The following is a 15,672-nucleotide window of genomic DNA, read 5'->3' as shown; positions in this document are numbered from 1 at the left end:
CAAGAGAACTTATTAGCTTCTTTCCAGCTGCTTCTCGGGAGAACCAATAAAAGCGGCGGTAGATTCAGTAAAAAACAGACAGACATGGCGTTTTAAAGTGCTTACACCGTTAAAATTTTTGCTTGAAACGCACATAACTGCGATTTTTTTTAAGTTCGCGCGGGGCTATTCTTCCTTCAGTACGTTGATGAAGTAATAAGTGTCTACACACGATAGACTATAGTGTTTTTTATTGTATCTCATTTTTCTTTAAATTACTAAGAAAAAGTCCTTAATGTTTTTTTTTACAGGTAACTTTGTATCTTTTTTCTTTGGTAGTAATTTTAAACCATTCAGTCAGAAATATGGTCAGTTACAATATACCTTTTTTTGCTGTGCAGAACTACATAGATTATTAACTGTTTACTTTGATTCAGCGTTAGGGTTGAGTGTCTATATCCTCATTGGCATAGGAAAATAACAGTTTAAAAAAATGTATAATATAAAATTGCGAGTTACAAATTATGTTACGATGAATATCATAGTTAAAAGGCTGCGTAAACTATGTTCAATATCTTCTGTCATTCTTCTGTCATTAGATACGAAGGCAGTCGTTAGCCATTTTTGTGCGGTCCGCATACAAACAAAAGCCTCGTCGATACGGCGCGGCGTGCTTTCACGAACATTCTATTATATTTGTGTTTATAGTATTACGGTACCTGCACGACTTAGCCGGCACACTGGATTTTATTGATGGTGGTACTAAAGGTGATACTTGTATAGGTAAACAAAGTCAAAGTCAAAGTCAAAAGTATCTTTATTCAAGAAGATATAGTAGATAGACGGCACTTTTGATGAGCACATTATATAAAAAATGTGTATATGATAGTGAGATAATGGCGATTACTACATCCGTAAACTTAAAACTAAAGCTCCAGACGTGCCCTTTAAGAAAAAGCCCACGACAAACTTAGCTGGGTATGAACTGTATACTATAATTTACCACGTCGGTATCTACCTAGTTAAGCAAATATCGCAAAACTGTGTGGCGATATATGTGCGAATAAAAAAAAATTTGCCTGTATCAACTTATTTATGCAATTAACAAGACTTTTGCACATTCATAGATTTGACGACATCCCTGGTGCTGTGGTTGACAGCTGTGGTCTTAAAACTGGGAGTAGAGTAGTTTAAGAACGGAAGCTTAGTTGGATAAACAAAAGAGCTACGATTCTTATACCACCGGTACCGAAATAACCTTTTTATCAGTCTTTTAACGATGACGATACGAAACATTTTTAGATGCATTTTAAATAATAAAAAAACCGTTAGGTTTTAGATTTTATTTAGTTTTACGGTAATAAGAGGTTATTTTTGTTAATTTTAAATTCTTACAAAATTTTCTCGAAGTAAAGGTATCCTAAATATATAAAATAGAGGCTTAATGCTTCGTCTCCGATAACAAACTATATATATATAAAACTATGTTAACCAAAAAAAAATAACACACCTCAGACTATTTGTATCCCACCAAAAACATTCTATACAAAATTAGCCTTTTTAAAATTATTAATTATCTCAATGGAGCTGCTTGTTTATCTCTATAAAGTAATGAAAGTACTAGTTCTATTCTGATGATCATGAGTGAGTGAGTGTCATAAAAGCGAAACTTTTCTTACGCTTAACTTTTAAACTAAATTACCTACAGACGAGAATTTTTGGATTTTAAGTATGTGATTATAGTTTACTGGATGACAAAAATTTCTGCGTTCTAGTCTTATCCAGAGGTTCTCACATAGGGGCCTGAATGGTTTCAATGCGGCGAAATGGTTGCAGTAAAGGATGGTACGGCAGTGTTTGCTTCGTTCTCGACTTGGCGGATTTGTTTTCAATTAAAAATTGAAAAATTCCATTACCATAAAAGGGTATTTCGCTAAAGAGTGTTTAAGCTAGTGTTTGATATAACATGAAGTTAATGGTAGAAAAGCTGTACTTATAAGTTGTATTTTCATTTGTTACAGTGAGCTGACTCTACAAGACGGGATGGCCAATTGTGGGGGCTGGAGCGAAGAGCCTGTATCCAAGGTAAGCATCAGTAAATAGTTATATTGGTCTACATTTTTAGGCATTGGGTGTTTATTTTAAAACTAGCTGTTGCCCGCGACTTCGTCTGCGTTTAATTTTGTTTTTGATGTGGCGTTCAATTTAGTTGTAGTTCTAAAAAAAAATTAAGTATTCAGTATCGCTAATCTTTAAATGAGGGATTTGCTGCCGTCCGCTGAGGAGTTCTGTCCTCTATCTCCAACCACATTCAGATCTACACAAACCTCGGCCAAATTAACACATATTATAACCTCTATAGTACAAAAAAAAAATATTAAAATCGTTTATAAAATTTTTCAGAGTTAAGGTGTAAAATCGTCAAACACTTTCATCCCCTCGCCCAATGGAACCGAGCTTAATGTCGGGATAAAAATTATCCTATATTACTTCTAATACTTCCAAAAATATGTGTACAAAGTTGCATGAGGATCGGTTAAGTAGTTTTTGCGTGAAAGTGTAACAAACAAGTACATTGAAATTTATAATATTAGTAGATAGAGATAGAGAAGTAGAGATAGGGATAGGGGTTGGCTGTGTCTACCCCCTTTTCTCAGATACCACTTTAAGCTGTCGGTTCTGGGTACTATTATTAACTGTGATAAACACAAGAGCTAGAGTATAGAGTGCCGCTGAATGCAAGCGGCAAAAAACCTAAGCGGGTGGAAATCCCTCCAAAAACCTATGTCCAGTTGTAGACTTCCTGCTACTTATAGCGTCATGCTGATGGACTAATGGGCCTTCCAGCACTGCGCTTTCCATTTGGAACCCCCACGTCTATTAATTTAGCTTAACAACTCGTTCAGCTATGTTGGTAAATTCATAGATTTTTAACCCCGTTTCTGATACGTACCGCTAGGATGTGGGACGCCCTCCCGGCAACTGTGTGTGCAAACTTATAACTTGAGTAACTTCAAGGCAAGAGTGAATAGGCTTTTTCTAGGCAAGCGTGCTCCAACCTAGACTTCATCATTACTTTTTAACGGGCATGATTGTCGTCAAGCGCTGGCGTTTAAAAAAAAAAGTTATGGTCGATTTTTAATACGATCTACGTCTACAGATCTTTGGATCTGTTGCATTTAAGAAATACCATCACAAAGATATTTCTGCTTGTGGCAGATTAAATTAAGGTGAGTTAATATGTCTTTGTATAACCTCGCTGGGTAACACTCAAAAGTAAAATCGAACAGCGATTTTCACAATCCACCATTTTAATTAAACCGATGGCGTGTAGAAACGCGACAACACTGGGGAGATATTGAAATCGAGAGCGTGCGAATCGCGCCCGGTACTGCCTGTACGACCACAGCACGCACTATCACGTGCTTGTTGATAATTTTTTTTGTTCTGCCGCATTTAAAAGCATTCTATCGGACACAGACTTCACAGGATTCTGCATCCCTAGTACAAGATCAAGATTTCGTTTTGCTGTTAAACACTATATTAAAAAAAGTGTGTGTGTGTGTGTGTATTGGTGTGTGTGATTGGTAGGTGAGAGGGTTTTTAAAAAAGTCACGTTGAACGAATCTTTGTCGCCCAAGCTTTGGTCTTTGCAGACACTGTCGAAATCGTATCCATTGTTGTTCTGACACTTGCCGTTGTACTCAATGTCGTTGTAGCATTCTGTTGAATTCAAATTCAAATTCAAATTCAAAATTTCTTTATTCATGTAGGCCTATCTCAGGCACTTATGAAGCGTTCATACATATTTGTTTACATAATTGTAACGGGATGGTGATAACTTCGTTCGCCAACTTAAATCGAAAGCTACGAGGGTTCCAAACGCGCCCTGGTCTAAAAAGAGCCCACAACAAACTTAGCCGGGTAAAAAACGGGTTGTTCTGACATTGTCGATTCCGTTGCATACGTTATTGTTCTGATACTCGCTGTTGCTATATAGCTCAATGTCGTAGTCGCAACCGTTCTTTAATGCCCTTTCTGTTACTGCACACCAAACGGGGTGTTACTTAAACAATATAAATTTAATAACAATTTTCACAACCTACCATTTCAATCAAATTAATGGCGCGTCGAAATGCTTCAAAACTGTGGATATTTAAATAGAGAGTATACTATTCGCGCCCTATACAGCCTGTACGATCACCATCATGCTGGATGATAGTTTCTTTTGATCTGAAGCGTTTAATAGCACACAACATAGGTTTTCTGCATCCCTAGTACAGGAAGAGCACGTTAAGTCTCCATTCCTCTCCTCTCCTCTCATTTGACGACCGACTGGCGCAGTGGGCAGCGACCCTGCATCTGAGTCCAAGGCCATGGGTTCTATTCCCATAACTGGAAAATGTTAAACATGAATATTTTTCAGTGTCTGGGTGATTATCTGTATATAATAAGTATTTATGGATGTTATTCATTAAAATATACATCAGACATCTTCGTAGCCATAACACAAGCTACGCTTACTTTGGGGATAGATGACTATATGTGTATTGGCGTAAAGAACTTTAAAGCTGTCAGTCGGAGTGGAGGCAAATCAAAATACAGTTGTCACCCCTCCTCACCCCGCAGGCGTCGTACGAAGCGACAAAGGAATATGTCGGAGCATGGGCAGCAGCCAGTGGCGTGCATACCCTCTATGCTGAAATGAAGAAATTCTCCAGTACGGGTTATAAAAAAACTTAAGGATAGGCATAAAAAGCCTACCCTTATAAATTTATAACTCTTACTAGAGATTTCCTTCATTTTATAAAGTCAAAGTCAAAGTCAAAAATATCTTTATTCAATAGGTGGCACTTTTGATGCGTACATAAGAATTACACGGTAGTGAGATGATGGCGATAACCACATTCGTAAACTTAAAACTATAGCTACCAGGGTTCTAAACGCGTTCTGGTCTAAGAAGAAGCCCACAACAAACTTAGCCGGGTGTTTTTTTTTTGTTATCACCATCTCACAATGTCATTTTAAATTATTAGAAGAGCAACCTGGTTAGAGCAATAATTTACATTCAAGCTTTTTTATCGATTCCGTAGTCCTTTATACTATGACTTTTCTATAAGCTTACGTTTAATACAAACTTTGAACTTTTTAAGAGACATCTCCAAGATGTCAATTGGTAGTTTATTGTATGCAATTTCCTTTAAACGAATTATGAATTTTATGTTACCTAGTATATTGCACTGTAAGTTTATTCTTACTTCTAATGTTTTAATTATTGCAGTCACATTTTTTGCTAAATTTAGAAATGTTTTTATGAACGTACATTAAATTTTCAAATATGTACTGACTATACACTGTCATTATTTTAAAATCTTTAAATTTATCGCTCAATATATATATTATATATTATCCGCTTACCCTGAGCATAACCTCTATGTACGCCACTGGCAGCAGCGTCTTATGTGCTACTACTACCATCTGCGATCACAAACCCGTCGAGCGAGGCCTTTGGTTAGAGTCAAAATTGTTGTCGCATGAAATCAAACACAGTATCTCCCATGTACGCTTCCACGTTGCTTCGCTGCGCCAAAACAATGCTCCAATTATCCATGATGATTGTTGTTTTTTTTAATACAAGATTAAGTACCTTTCTTTTCTTGCTACATGTAATTACACTGGTTGCATCAAGCTCGCAATTAAGACGATGGAACTAGGGTTGGCAATTTCTACAATTCTCACGCTTTTTATTGCATAACAATCGAACAGGTTAAAAAAAACAGTCAATGTTTTTAGAATATCTCTAAAACTTATCTTCAGTTTTATTAAACTGGCCAAGATAATAAGTCATTTGATAGAAAACTTTACTATGATGTTACCATAACATAAAAAGTCGTGCTACCTTATTTATTTTAGAGCAAATCAATGTTAATTCATGGTTGTAAAATATACCTTAAAAGGGGTTAAAATCAAAGAAGAATCCATAAGCATTTTGTAGAGTAGCTAATCTCCCACCTTAGTCACCATGTACTATTTCTGTCTGAATGAAAAAGAAAGATTTTACGACCTAATAAAACCGAATCATTTTTGAAGAAGCTGATAACTGGTGATGAGAAGTGAATTATGTACGACAAGAACGTACGAAAAAGGTCTCAGGCTTCACAGACTGTGGCAAAACCCAACAACAACAAGGTGATGCTGTATGTGGTGGGATTGGAAGGGCATTATTCATTATGAGCTGTTACCACCAGGCAGGACCATCGATTCTGAACTCTACTGCGAACAACTAATGAGATTAAAGCAAGTAGTTAAGAGAAAGCGGCCGTAATTTAACAACAGAAGCAGTGTGGTTTTTCATCATGACAACGCTAGACCTCACACTTCTTTAGCCACTTAGCAAAAATTAAGCATTAAACATCGTCAACCCTGGTTTGTAAGCGCTGTCAAAAAGCAAATCTCTATTGATAAGATCTAGAAACATAATTAAAATAGTGGTAATACAGTAGCCATACAAAAACAATTATTCGTCTACCTACCCAAATTAATTGATTATGCTTACGAATAAAAATAACGATGTACCATGTAAAATGATGTGTGTTATATTATCAATTATTTAACTCGCCAACTTAAATACAATATTTATTATATTTATATATTATAATATAAATACTTCATCCACTGTACGTAAACTGTATTTGTACACCACTATGAAGTTAGGAAAATAAAAGAAGAATAGAAATACAAAGACGGAAACAGAATACAAAAGGCGGCCTTATCGCTTAGTAGCGATCTCCGCCAGGCAACCTTAGGATCAGGAAAATGTGTGACAGGTGGTGTAAAATTATTATAAACCTACATTCAAATAGCTAAATACAATACATAATCGAAATTGCACAAATAAACGAATATACTTATACTCAATCATACATAAATACTGAAGAACATTCAGATAATAAAATTAAATTTAAACTAGGTATGAGCAAGATAATATGCTTTTACCGCGTACTATAAATATATTATTACGGTTTTAATACATATTTATGTACCATTGTCATAATAGATCTATTCCTTTCAGAATATGTTTATTATATACTAGCTGCGCCCCGTGGTTTCACCCGCGTAAGTTTGAATTCCGAATATCGGGTAAAAAGTAACTGAGTAGGTACCTATAAAGTTACTTCGCAATCGGTTCACTAATAGAACTGCGTATTTTAATAAAACTTAGATTAATAATTGTAGACGGCCGAATGGCGCATTGGGCAGGGACCTTGCATTCGGAATCCAAGCCTGCCGGTTCGATTCCCACAACTGGGAAATGTTTGTGCGATAAACATTAATGTTTTTCAGTGTCTCGGTGTTTACCTGTCTGTATATTTTAAGTACCTATTTATGTAATTTACCCATATAAATATTCATCAGTCATCTTGCACCACAAGCAACGTTTATTCTGGGGCTAGATTGCGATGTGTGTATTGAGTATTAAGCCTGAGTCCACTCAGAAAACACGGTCACTGCCCATTACTCCAAAAAGCCGTCAAAATAAGTTTAAAGTCTAGATTATGGGCCTTAGCTGCCGATTAGTTATACAATGTTTTCTATGTATCTATCATGGGTTATTTAATATTGTAAAAACAAGAAGACAAAACATTGCGTAAATCTGCAACAACCTCTTTAGATTAGGTAGTAGGTATTAAAGAAAGTTTAAGCGAAAATAAGTAAAAAAAGAAAATAAGACACGCAAAATTCAATGCTATATTTATTTTGGAATATGTAATAAAGATACCATCAAATTTAGTCATAATTTTAACACAGTTGGTGATAGATACCTGTTTCCTAATTTGACATAATAGACCAAGAGCCTCCGTGGCGCAATGGCTAGCGCGTTCGGCTGTTAACCGAAAGGTTGGTGGTTCGAGCCCACCCGGGGGCGAATTACATTTTGCAATCAAACTCAAAAAAAAAATCACTTATCATGATGAACTAAATCTGTGTAATAAATAGCATTGATCTTTAAATAACATTTTATGCCCTAGAATAAAAAAGTATATATTTAAAACTGATTTTCCGGCCCTAGATTCTAGTCCTTTTGAACCAAAGGAACAAGTTATGTACACACACTTTGGGTTTTAGCTTAGAACAAAACTTGTTATTATTTATATTTAGATCTACCTTTAGTTATTACCTATTTTTGTAACTTATAACAATAAATAAATAAAATCCTCAAAAAAAAAAAACATCTTCTTTGTGAAGAATTGGTTTGTTGCAATAAGAATATTATTCTGTATTTTTTTAATGTTCTTTTATTCGTAGTTTTTAATTTTGTTACTTTTTAGACAACAATGAAACAAAAAAGTAGGTACAAATAATGGTCGATGGACTGTAGACTTCATTGTCTGTGCTCACAAGATAAGCAGTTGGTGGGAAATCTTCAAACTACGAGTTTGTTCTGTGTTTTTTTTTGTAATCTATAATTACAATAATCTAATTCTGTGAGCATTCTGTTATTTTTTTTTAAATAACGGTTATGATAGAGTATATACTTTTATACCTGATTCCTGCTTTATCATTGATATCAAGAAATTGCGATTTGCCATGCGCCTGATCTCTTTCAGGAGCAGCCGTCTCATTGGATTACAAGAGTGAGAAAATGGATAATGCACATGTGTCTATGTACACACTAGTTCAATATAGTACCTTCCGCGTGGCCAAAATCGGTCAGGGAAACTGTGTTTTTAAAGTGAAACTTTTATAACATCGTCTCAGACTTTTTCGACTGTGTGTTGCATGTCGCGTGACGGTCGGTCGCGGAGTAGGGATAAAGTGACAGACGCTCGTCAGAGCAGCCGAGGCCAATATGGCGGCGCCTATAGTTCGCATCAGCTGACCGTGTAGTGTATAGACTATCACTCATTTGTGCCAGGGCTCCATAAAATATTGGTTACATTTATAAACTGTGAAACTCATGATGTAGATGAATTGATAATAAAATGATTGAAAATAATTGCAAAACGGATGAAAAGCATTATAAAGTATTGTTTTCAGTTTTTAATATTCATCTAAATAAGCATACGACAGTCAAGGTCACTAGACATATTCAAAAATGCTGTTAAAGCCCATTATCTTGAGCAATAAAGACGACAGTGATTAACTCTTACTCATATTTAAGTATGTTTTAGTATATATTAGTTTATTATTTTTTATATTTATTATTATAGTATTTTATGTGTGTAATCTTGATAAGTATTAGTGTGTAATTGTTCGTAAGTATGTATATAATAATAATACACCCCACCAATCGGTTTCCCTTGGTTTTCCTAATCCTAAGGTTGCCTGGAAGAGATCGCTACTAAGCGATAAGGCCGCCCTTTGTATCCTACTTTTTAAGTTTATTTTTGTTGTGTCCATTGTTCTTTCTTACTATTTGTGGTGTACAAATAAAGTGTATAAATAAATAAAAAAAAATAATAATAATTGTTAAGTAAGCACGACTACTCTAAGATATAGAGTTCAATAAAAATATTATTTGGAGACCTACCTTTTATCATTTCCAAGTATAAAATTAAGATTTATGAAGCGATTTTTACCTAATGGAATATTATTCCGAAAATTTTTAGTTACTTAAATGTCAATAATATGAAAAAAAGTTTAACTTTTACCGTGGTTACATAAAACCATTGGTAATATGAAAAAGATGGAAAATACCTACTCAATTAGAAGGTACGGCATTAGCACCACGTCTTTCTTTTTTATGGCCCCATATTTTTTATCTTGTTAATATCACACTAATTTGCATAATCCTGTGATATAACTTTATTAGCAACTCCGTATAATATGCAAATGCGTCCATGTTCATTATAATTTATGAATGTCAAATCGAACGTGTAATCTACATAATAATTATAAATGTTTTAATGTATTGTAAACCTTTCCAGATATTAAAGGTATATTTTAATTCTATAATGTAATGTTTTATATTAAATTCGTAAGATACCTAAGTAGAGTATATTTTCGGAGGAAGCCGAGTTTTCTATATAGAAATCTACAGGTTAAAAGAAGTATTGTTAAAGTTCTCTCAAGGCTTTTTCTTCCGTCCTTTAGTTACATATCCACGGCCGAAACCTTCTACCAAAGTATTATTCCCCAAATTCTCAAGGCTACGGCCTACCCCTTTTTTTTCACGTGGGGAAATCCTCATGGATACCACCGCGCCAAGGGGAGGCACGGTGATTATGTCGGACACGTACCGACCAAAACCCCACGGTGTTCCTAGCAGTCGCCTGGTGGCTGGGCCACGGGAATGCTTTCGCACACATCCGCGACCCAGCTAGCGGCGCCCGCCATTGCAGACCCTCCTCTGGGACATACTAAAATGTCCCTACAATCGCCGAAAGCGCACCGGGTTACGGATTCCCCGCATCCATGGCCCAGAGTTTCTAATCAAGGGGGCAAGCTGCGTTCATGAGCAATGACCAAGGCTACGGGCGCTACGGCCTTTTTTTTTTTTTTTTTTTCGCTGGGAAATGCGTTTAGGCATCCCTTCTGGAGGCTGCGCAGCCAGAACTGTGCAGCCTCCAGCAGGGTATGTGGGACTCGCTGGCCGATGAAGTATCAGCCAGAATACCCACTAAAACCCAGCGGAGCCGCCCGCGCCCAAGTTGGAGCGTCAAAGGATCGCGGTCGCATACAACTTTGACGCCCCGGCGCACTCGCCGGAGGCACGCGATGGTGTCTACGGGGGTGGCATAAGGTGACGGGCGCTACGGCCTACCCTAACCTAACCTAACCTAACATTTTGTCTACTTGCTGTAGACAAAATGTTATTTTTATTAACATTTCTATGAGGAATTTCGAGCATTTCGCATACTTGGCTATTATATTAGGCTAGATACCGAGTACTTTGTCGTTAAACTTTCACCATTCTAGAACTATTGTCATAACTCCATTGTTAAGTTATATGGAATCTCGCGTGGTAGGAATGGATGAATTTAATAGTTTAGTGTGGTGCCACATCTAGCGGTTTCACGTTAGATTTATTTTTTTCTTGTATATAGAAATGAGTAATAATAATTTTTAACGTGATTAAATAAATCTAGCCTAGTGGTTAGGACATCGACTTCACTTTCGGAAGGCCGAGTTGGAATCCCAGCACACTTTTCTAAATGATGTGTGTTTTAAGCAATTTTAATATCACTTGCTTCATCAGTGAAACGGTGAAGGAAAACATCGTAAGAACTGCACGCCTAAGAGTTCCCCATAATGTTATCAAAGGCATATGAAGTCCACAAATCCGCACTGGAGCAGCGAGGAGGACTACGTCCTTCTTATTGTGGGAGGAGACCCGTGCCCTGTAGCGAGCTTGTAATAGAATGATATGAAAAAGTATGGAATTTTTCAAACTAGGAAGGTAACTAAGTAGTTACTTAATAAGTTTTAGGTAACATTGTGAGATGGTGGAGACTAGGAATCGCAGGCCTGTTTTCAAACAGGGGCTCATTCATGTAAAACCCTCCCTTGTTTTTGGTTAATGAGTGCGCTTAGATACAATACTCCAAAAAGTTAAATAAGAAGATTTTTAGTAGTCTGATTTAGTTTTAATTTAATGATATTGTTTATTTAATTTAATACTATACATCGCTGGGATAACATCAACCAAAATATACCGTTAGAATGTAAGACAATCACGATTTTACGAAAATATTTGGCACAGTGATCTTCGGTGCGTATAATTTTGTTGCCAGAAAGATTTGCCAGATTCTAGGTTGCGTCAATAACTGACTCGTTTTTAGGGTCCCGAACTCCAAAACTAATATAATAACAATTGAAAATCTTCTGAGTTGTTCTTATTAATATTTACAGTTACGAATTTTAATTAAGAAAGTTTATCTAAAAATATCAACATTTCAAAAAAATCTTTTAATTTCGTACCCCAAAATTTATTAACTGTCAGAACATACTTAACATTTATTTGGGTTCTGACTTTGATTCAGACATACTAATGTGTGTCTATTGTGTACATCAAAAGACTTCATAATACCCGCTCGCAGTGAGGCCACACCAGAACATTCTTAATTAAATGATGAATTTGCGAAAGTTGAAGTGCGGCGGGATATGAATGTGGTGTACTCACGAACTAACCGTCTCGTTGGTCTAGTGGTTAGACTATGGATCACAAGGTCCCAGATGTGATTACCGGTGCAGACCAAATATTACTAGATAGGTGCAATATTACTTGCCCGCGACTCCGTGCACATTTATGCAGCTAAATAATTTAGCGTTCGTAAGGTGTAATAACCAGGCCGTTTCGACCAGGATAGGCATAAATCAAGAATATAGTGTAAAGTAGAAAAATCCTCTTCAAGTTCTATGAAAAATTTTGAGTAGGCAGTGCTTTTATGCATGTATGAAGTGCACGCCACTAGTAGGAACTGCCGAGAGGTATCTGATTTAATTTATTTATTCATTAGCTTTTCCAATGAAACGAACAGTACTTTCACACTTAAGAGTAAAATAGCTTTTTTAATAAGTACATAAACTTAATTCACTAGATTTAATATTATAGTAAAAAACGACTCCTTAAGTAATTTAGGACCTACCAATAGATTAAGTTTCAACAATGTGTTAAAACACATAATAATAAATCGTTAGTCCTACCTGATTGATGAATTTCTTCTGGACAAGACTGCTAGGAAGCAGGTCGCTCCGCTCTCATCTCTCACAAGTTAGAAACCTAAAGATTGAGAACTATAACATGGTGTTGAAAAAGAGCAATCAGCTGAGTTTCTTGCTGGCTCTTCTCGTAAAAGTGCTTTAAGGAATCGTGGTACTAGTAATGCATTTCTTAACGACAAGACTGCTCGCTCGTCTCTCATATGATAGAAAAATTCTAAAGATTATAAACTAAAAAATGATGTTGAGAAACAGTATACAGTAACAGTGGTAGAATCGGCATTCCAAACCGGTGGTATAGTCACTTCGAACAGACGGACTTGTCGTTTCAAAAGTGCGTTAATCAATCGTGTTTACTATACTATTAATGAATGTCTTAATGACAAGACTGGTCTCTCATCTCTCACAAGATGGAAAAATTCTAAAGGTATACTATAAAATGATCTTGAAAAAGAGCAATCTGCTGAGTCTCTTGCTGGCTCTTCTCGGCATTCTGAACTGATGGTAGAGTCACTACGAACAGATTGACTTGACGTTTCAAAAGTGCTTGGAAACTAGGCCTACTTGGAATAAAAGGATATTGAATTTTGAATTTCGCTGCCATACCCTTCGCAGGCTATACAACCGGGTCATAAGTAATGCTACCGTCGTAGACTGCATTACTATCGATCCGGTTAGATTGTCAAGGGCTAAATTGTAGTCGAAGAAAAAAAGCCTGTAATTTTTTTCTTCTTTTTCAGGAAAAGCAAAGACCACCGATTTACAACCCAGAAGACTACGCCACCTCGCTCAAGAAATGGGGAAAGAAGATAGGAACTGGCAGCTTGTACGACTTGGATCCTGGACAAGACCCGACCAAGGCTAGGACACTTCCCACACAGGGCAGCAAAGATTTCCGGTAAGAAAAAGAGCAACACACATACACATACACACATACTATACATATATTTTAAAATACAATTAGATAAATGGTATGAAACATAAGGCCTTGATAGAATATAAAATAAAAGCCTATAAAAGAAGGAGTAGGCTGAAATACCTTGGAGAGGACAGAGCGTGGAAGGTAGTCCTCCAAGGTAGTCCGTAGGCTCCTTCTGCAAAACTATATACTGGTCAAGAAGGAGACCCGGGAACGAGATCGAGAGCGAGCCAAGTACTTTGCTTCCTGCTTAATAGCCTCAGACAAAGGAACATCAGCGTCTCGAACGGTCTAAGGGTATTCATAATATTTATTAATTTTACATTTTATTAGTACGGCAGGGCCTGATAGCTATAAGACAAAGGAATGAAAGATGACGTTAAACATTATATAAGACATGATATTAATATAGTGTTCTATAGTGATAAACTGCGAATTATGAAGTAAAGGTCATTCAATATTCTCAGAGTATCTCAACAGTTCACGGAACAATGCTGTCCACCCGTCATGGAATAGATCCCATTGAGCATTGCTGTCCAAGAGCGCATTGAATGACAACAACGAAAGACGGAAAGAGGTATAGGTGCCATGCTTCGTGCAACAGTGTTACAGGAAGGAACCACGAACAATTTGTTTCTCGTGGACGAAATTTATTGCCTTTTGGGGCACGTATACAATGTAGTCGGTTATGAAAATCTGGAGCATCGACGTCTCCTCGTAAGATTTGGCCCATTATTTTTAGTTGGTCGCAAGTGATGATGATGAAGATGATTCGGCACTGGGTTTCAGTTGGAGCCTGAGGATGGGCGAAATCATTGACAAAAAATATAATGAATATATTTTCGGATATTTTTAATACAAATTCCTCAAGTCGTTCACTCTTGACCACGACCACTCTGGTCGTGGTTGACCATGATACATTTTCTTTGGCTACAGCAGCCCCAGCGATGCGCCTCCACTTGTTACGATCTTCAGCGTTTCGGGAACATTGGACTATGGCGGTTTGTGTAATAAAAATTATTTATTTTATTTATTTATTATTTATGTACCATAAATTGTGATTGTGAACATACATGCTTTCCTTTGTACACTTCATGTATCTACATGAAGTGTACAAAGGAAAGCTTATCTCTATAAGAGATCTCTTCCAGCTACCCCAGGATGTGAGTTAGATGATTTAATTGTGGTATAGGTCAAATAAAGGTACAATATACTTCATAACTACTAAGTATATTTAATATATCTAAATATTAATAATTACGGAACATTTAATAGAAATATTATGTTCTATTAACGAGAAAAAACAACAAAAAAGTAGTTTGTGTCATTTCAAATAACACGAACAAAGTCATGAACGAAAGTAGGCGATATTAAAGTGTCTATGTTAATCCGTATCTAATTGTTAATCGGAACAGCCATTGTCTAAGTCGGATCCGTCCGTTCGTTGCAATCTAAACCATGCCACCTAGAAACTTTACACTTCGATTTACTTAGCTTTGTTAACCACCATGGTAAATGGTTTTTATTGCACCATGATAGTTACCACACAAAATGTTTCCTTATTTTTAACCATAAAATCTGATTGAATAAAGAAACAAAACTGTATGTAGCCTTGAAAAATTTACGTACAAGGTAAATGGAGAGATTTTTAACACTCATCATTTACATTTTTGTTTGCGTTTGACATTTCCATAAAAAGGTTTAATTTTCTTCATTCCTTTTAAATTCGTATTATCTATTAAAGCTTAAATTCCTTTCATATTCCTTACTAGCTTGTTCACGCGGCTTCGCTCACCTAAATGTAGATTTGTCATTTAACCCTTGTCCTTTTCAAAGTTGGCCGTGTACATTACCTTGCCTTGGATATCACGTTAATCCGTCGGTGTTATTGTCCACAGCAGTGGAATGTTAATAGGCAGTTAATCAACGATAGAATAAATAAATACACTTTTATTGTAAACAATATAGAAAATGCAAAAAATTCAAAATGCAAATACATAATAAGCATTAGATAGAAGGTGCAATTTAGCGGCCTTATCGCGGTCTCTTCCAGACAGCCAAAGGGGAATATTAAGAAAATTAATAATGCCTACTCAAATAAACAAATAAAT

The 15,672-nt window shown here is 36.2% G+C and overlaps 1 protein-coding gene and 1 non-coding gene across 5 annotated transcripts in view; both read left to right on the top strand.

Annotated features, from left to right (window-relative positions):
• The window catches only part of LOC120629318, a 160,238-nt gene that overhangs the window by 131,385 nt on the left and 13,181 nt on the right, over positions 1-15,672 (top strand). For all 4 annotated transcript variants that reach the window (XM_039898227.1, XM_039898226.1, XM_039898228.1 and 1 more), the window contains 2 exons: positions 2,001-2,064; positions 13,383-13,540. In XM_039898227.1, coding sequence (XP_039754161.1) covers positions 2,001-2,064; positions 13,383-13,540 — 222 coding nt within the window. The remainder of the gene's footprint in view (positions 1-2,000; positions 2,065-13,382; positions 13,541-15,672) is intronic.
• Positions 7,834-7,906, top strand: Trnan-guu. Its single transcript has one exon. It is a non-coding gene; the product is annotated as a tRNA-Asn (tRNA).

This window comes from Pararge aegeria, chromosome 14 (assembly GCF_905163445.1).
Source record: "Pararge aegeria chromosome 14, ilParAegt1.1, whole genome shotgun sequence".
Lineage (NCBI taxonomy): Eukaryota > Metazoa > Arthropoda > Insecta > Lepidoptera > Nymphalidae > Pararge > Pararge aegeria.
The sequence above is the reverse complement of the archived record's forward strand: the minus strand, read 5'-3'. Positions and strand labels throughout refer to the sequence as shown.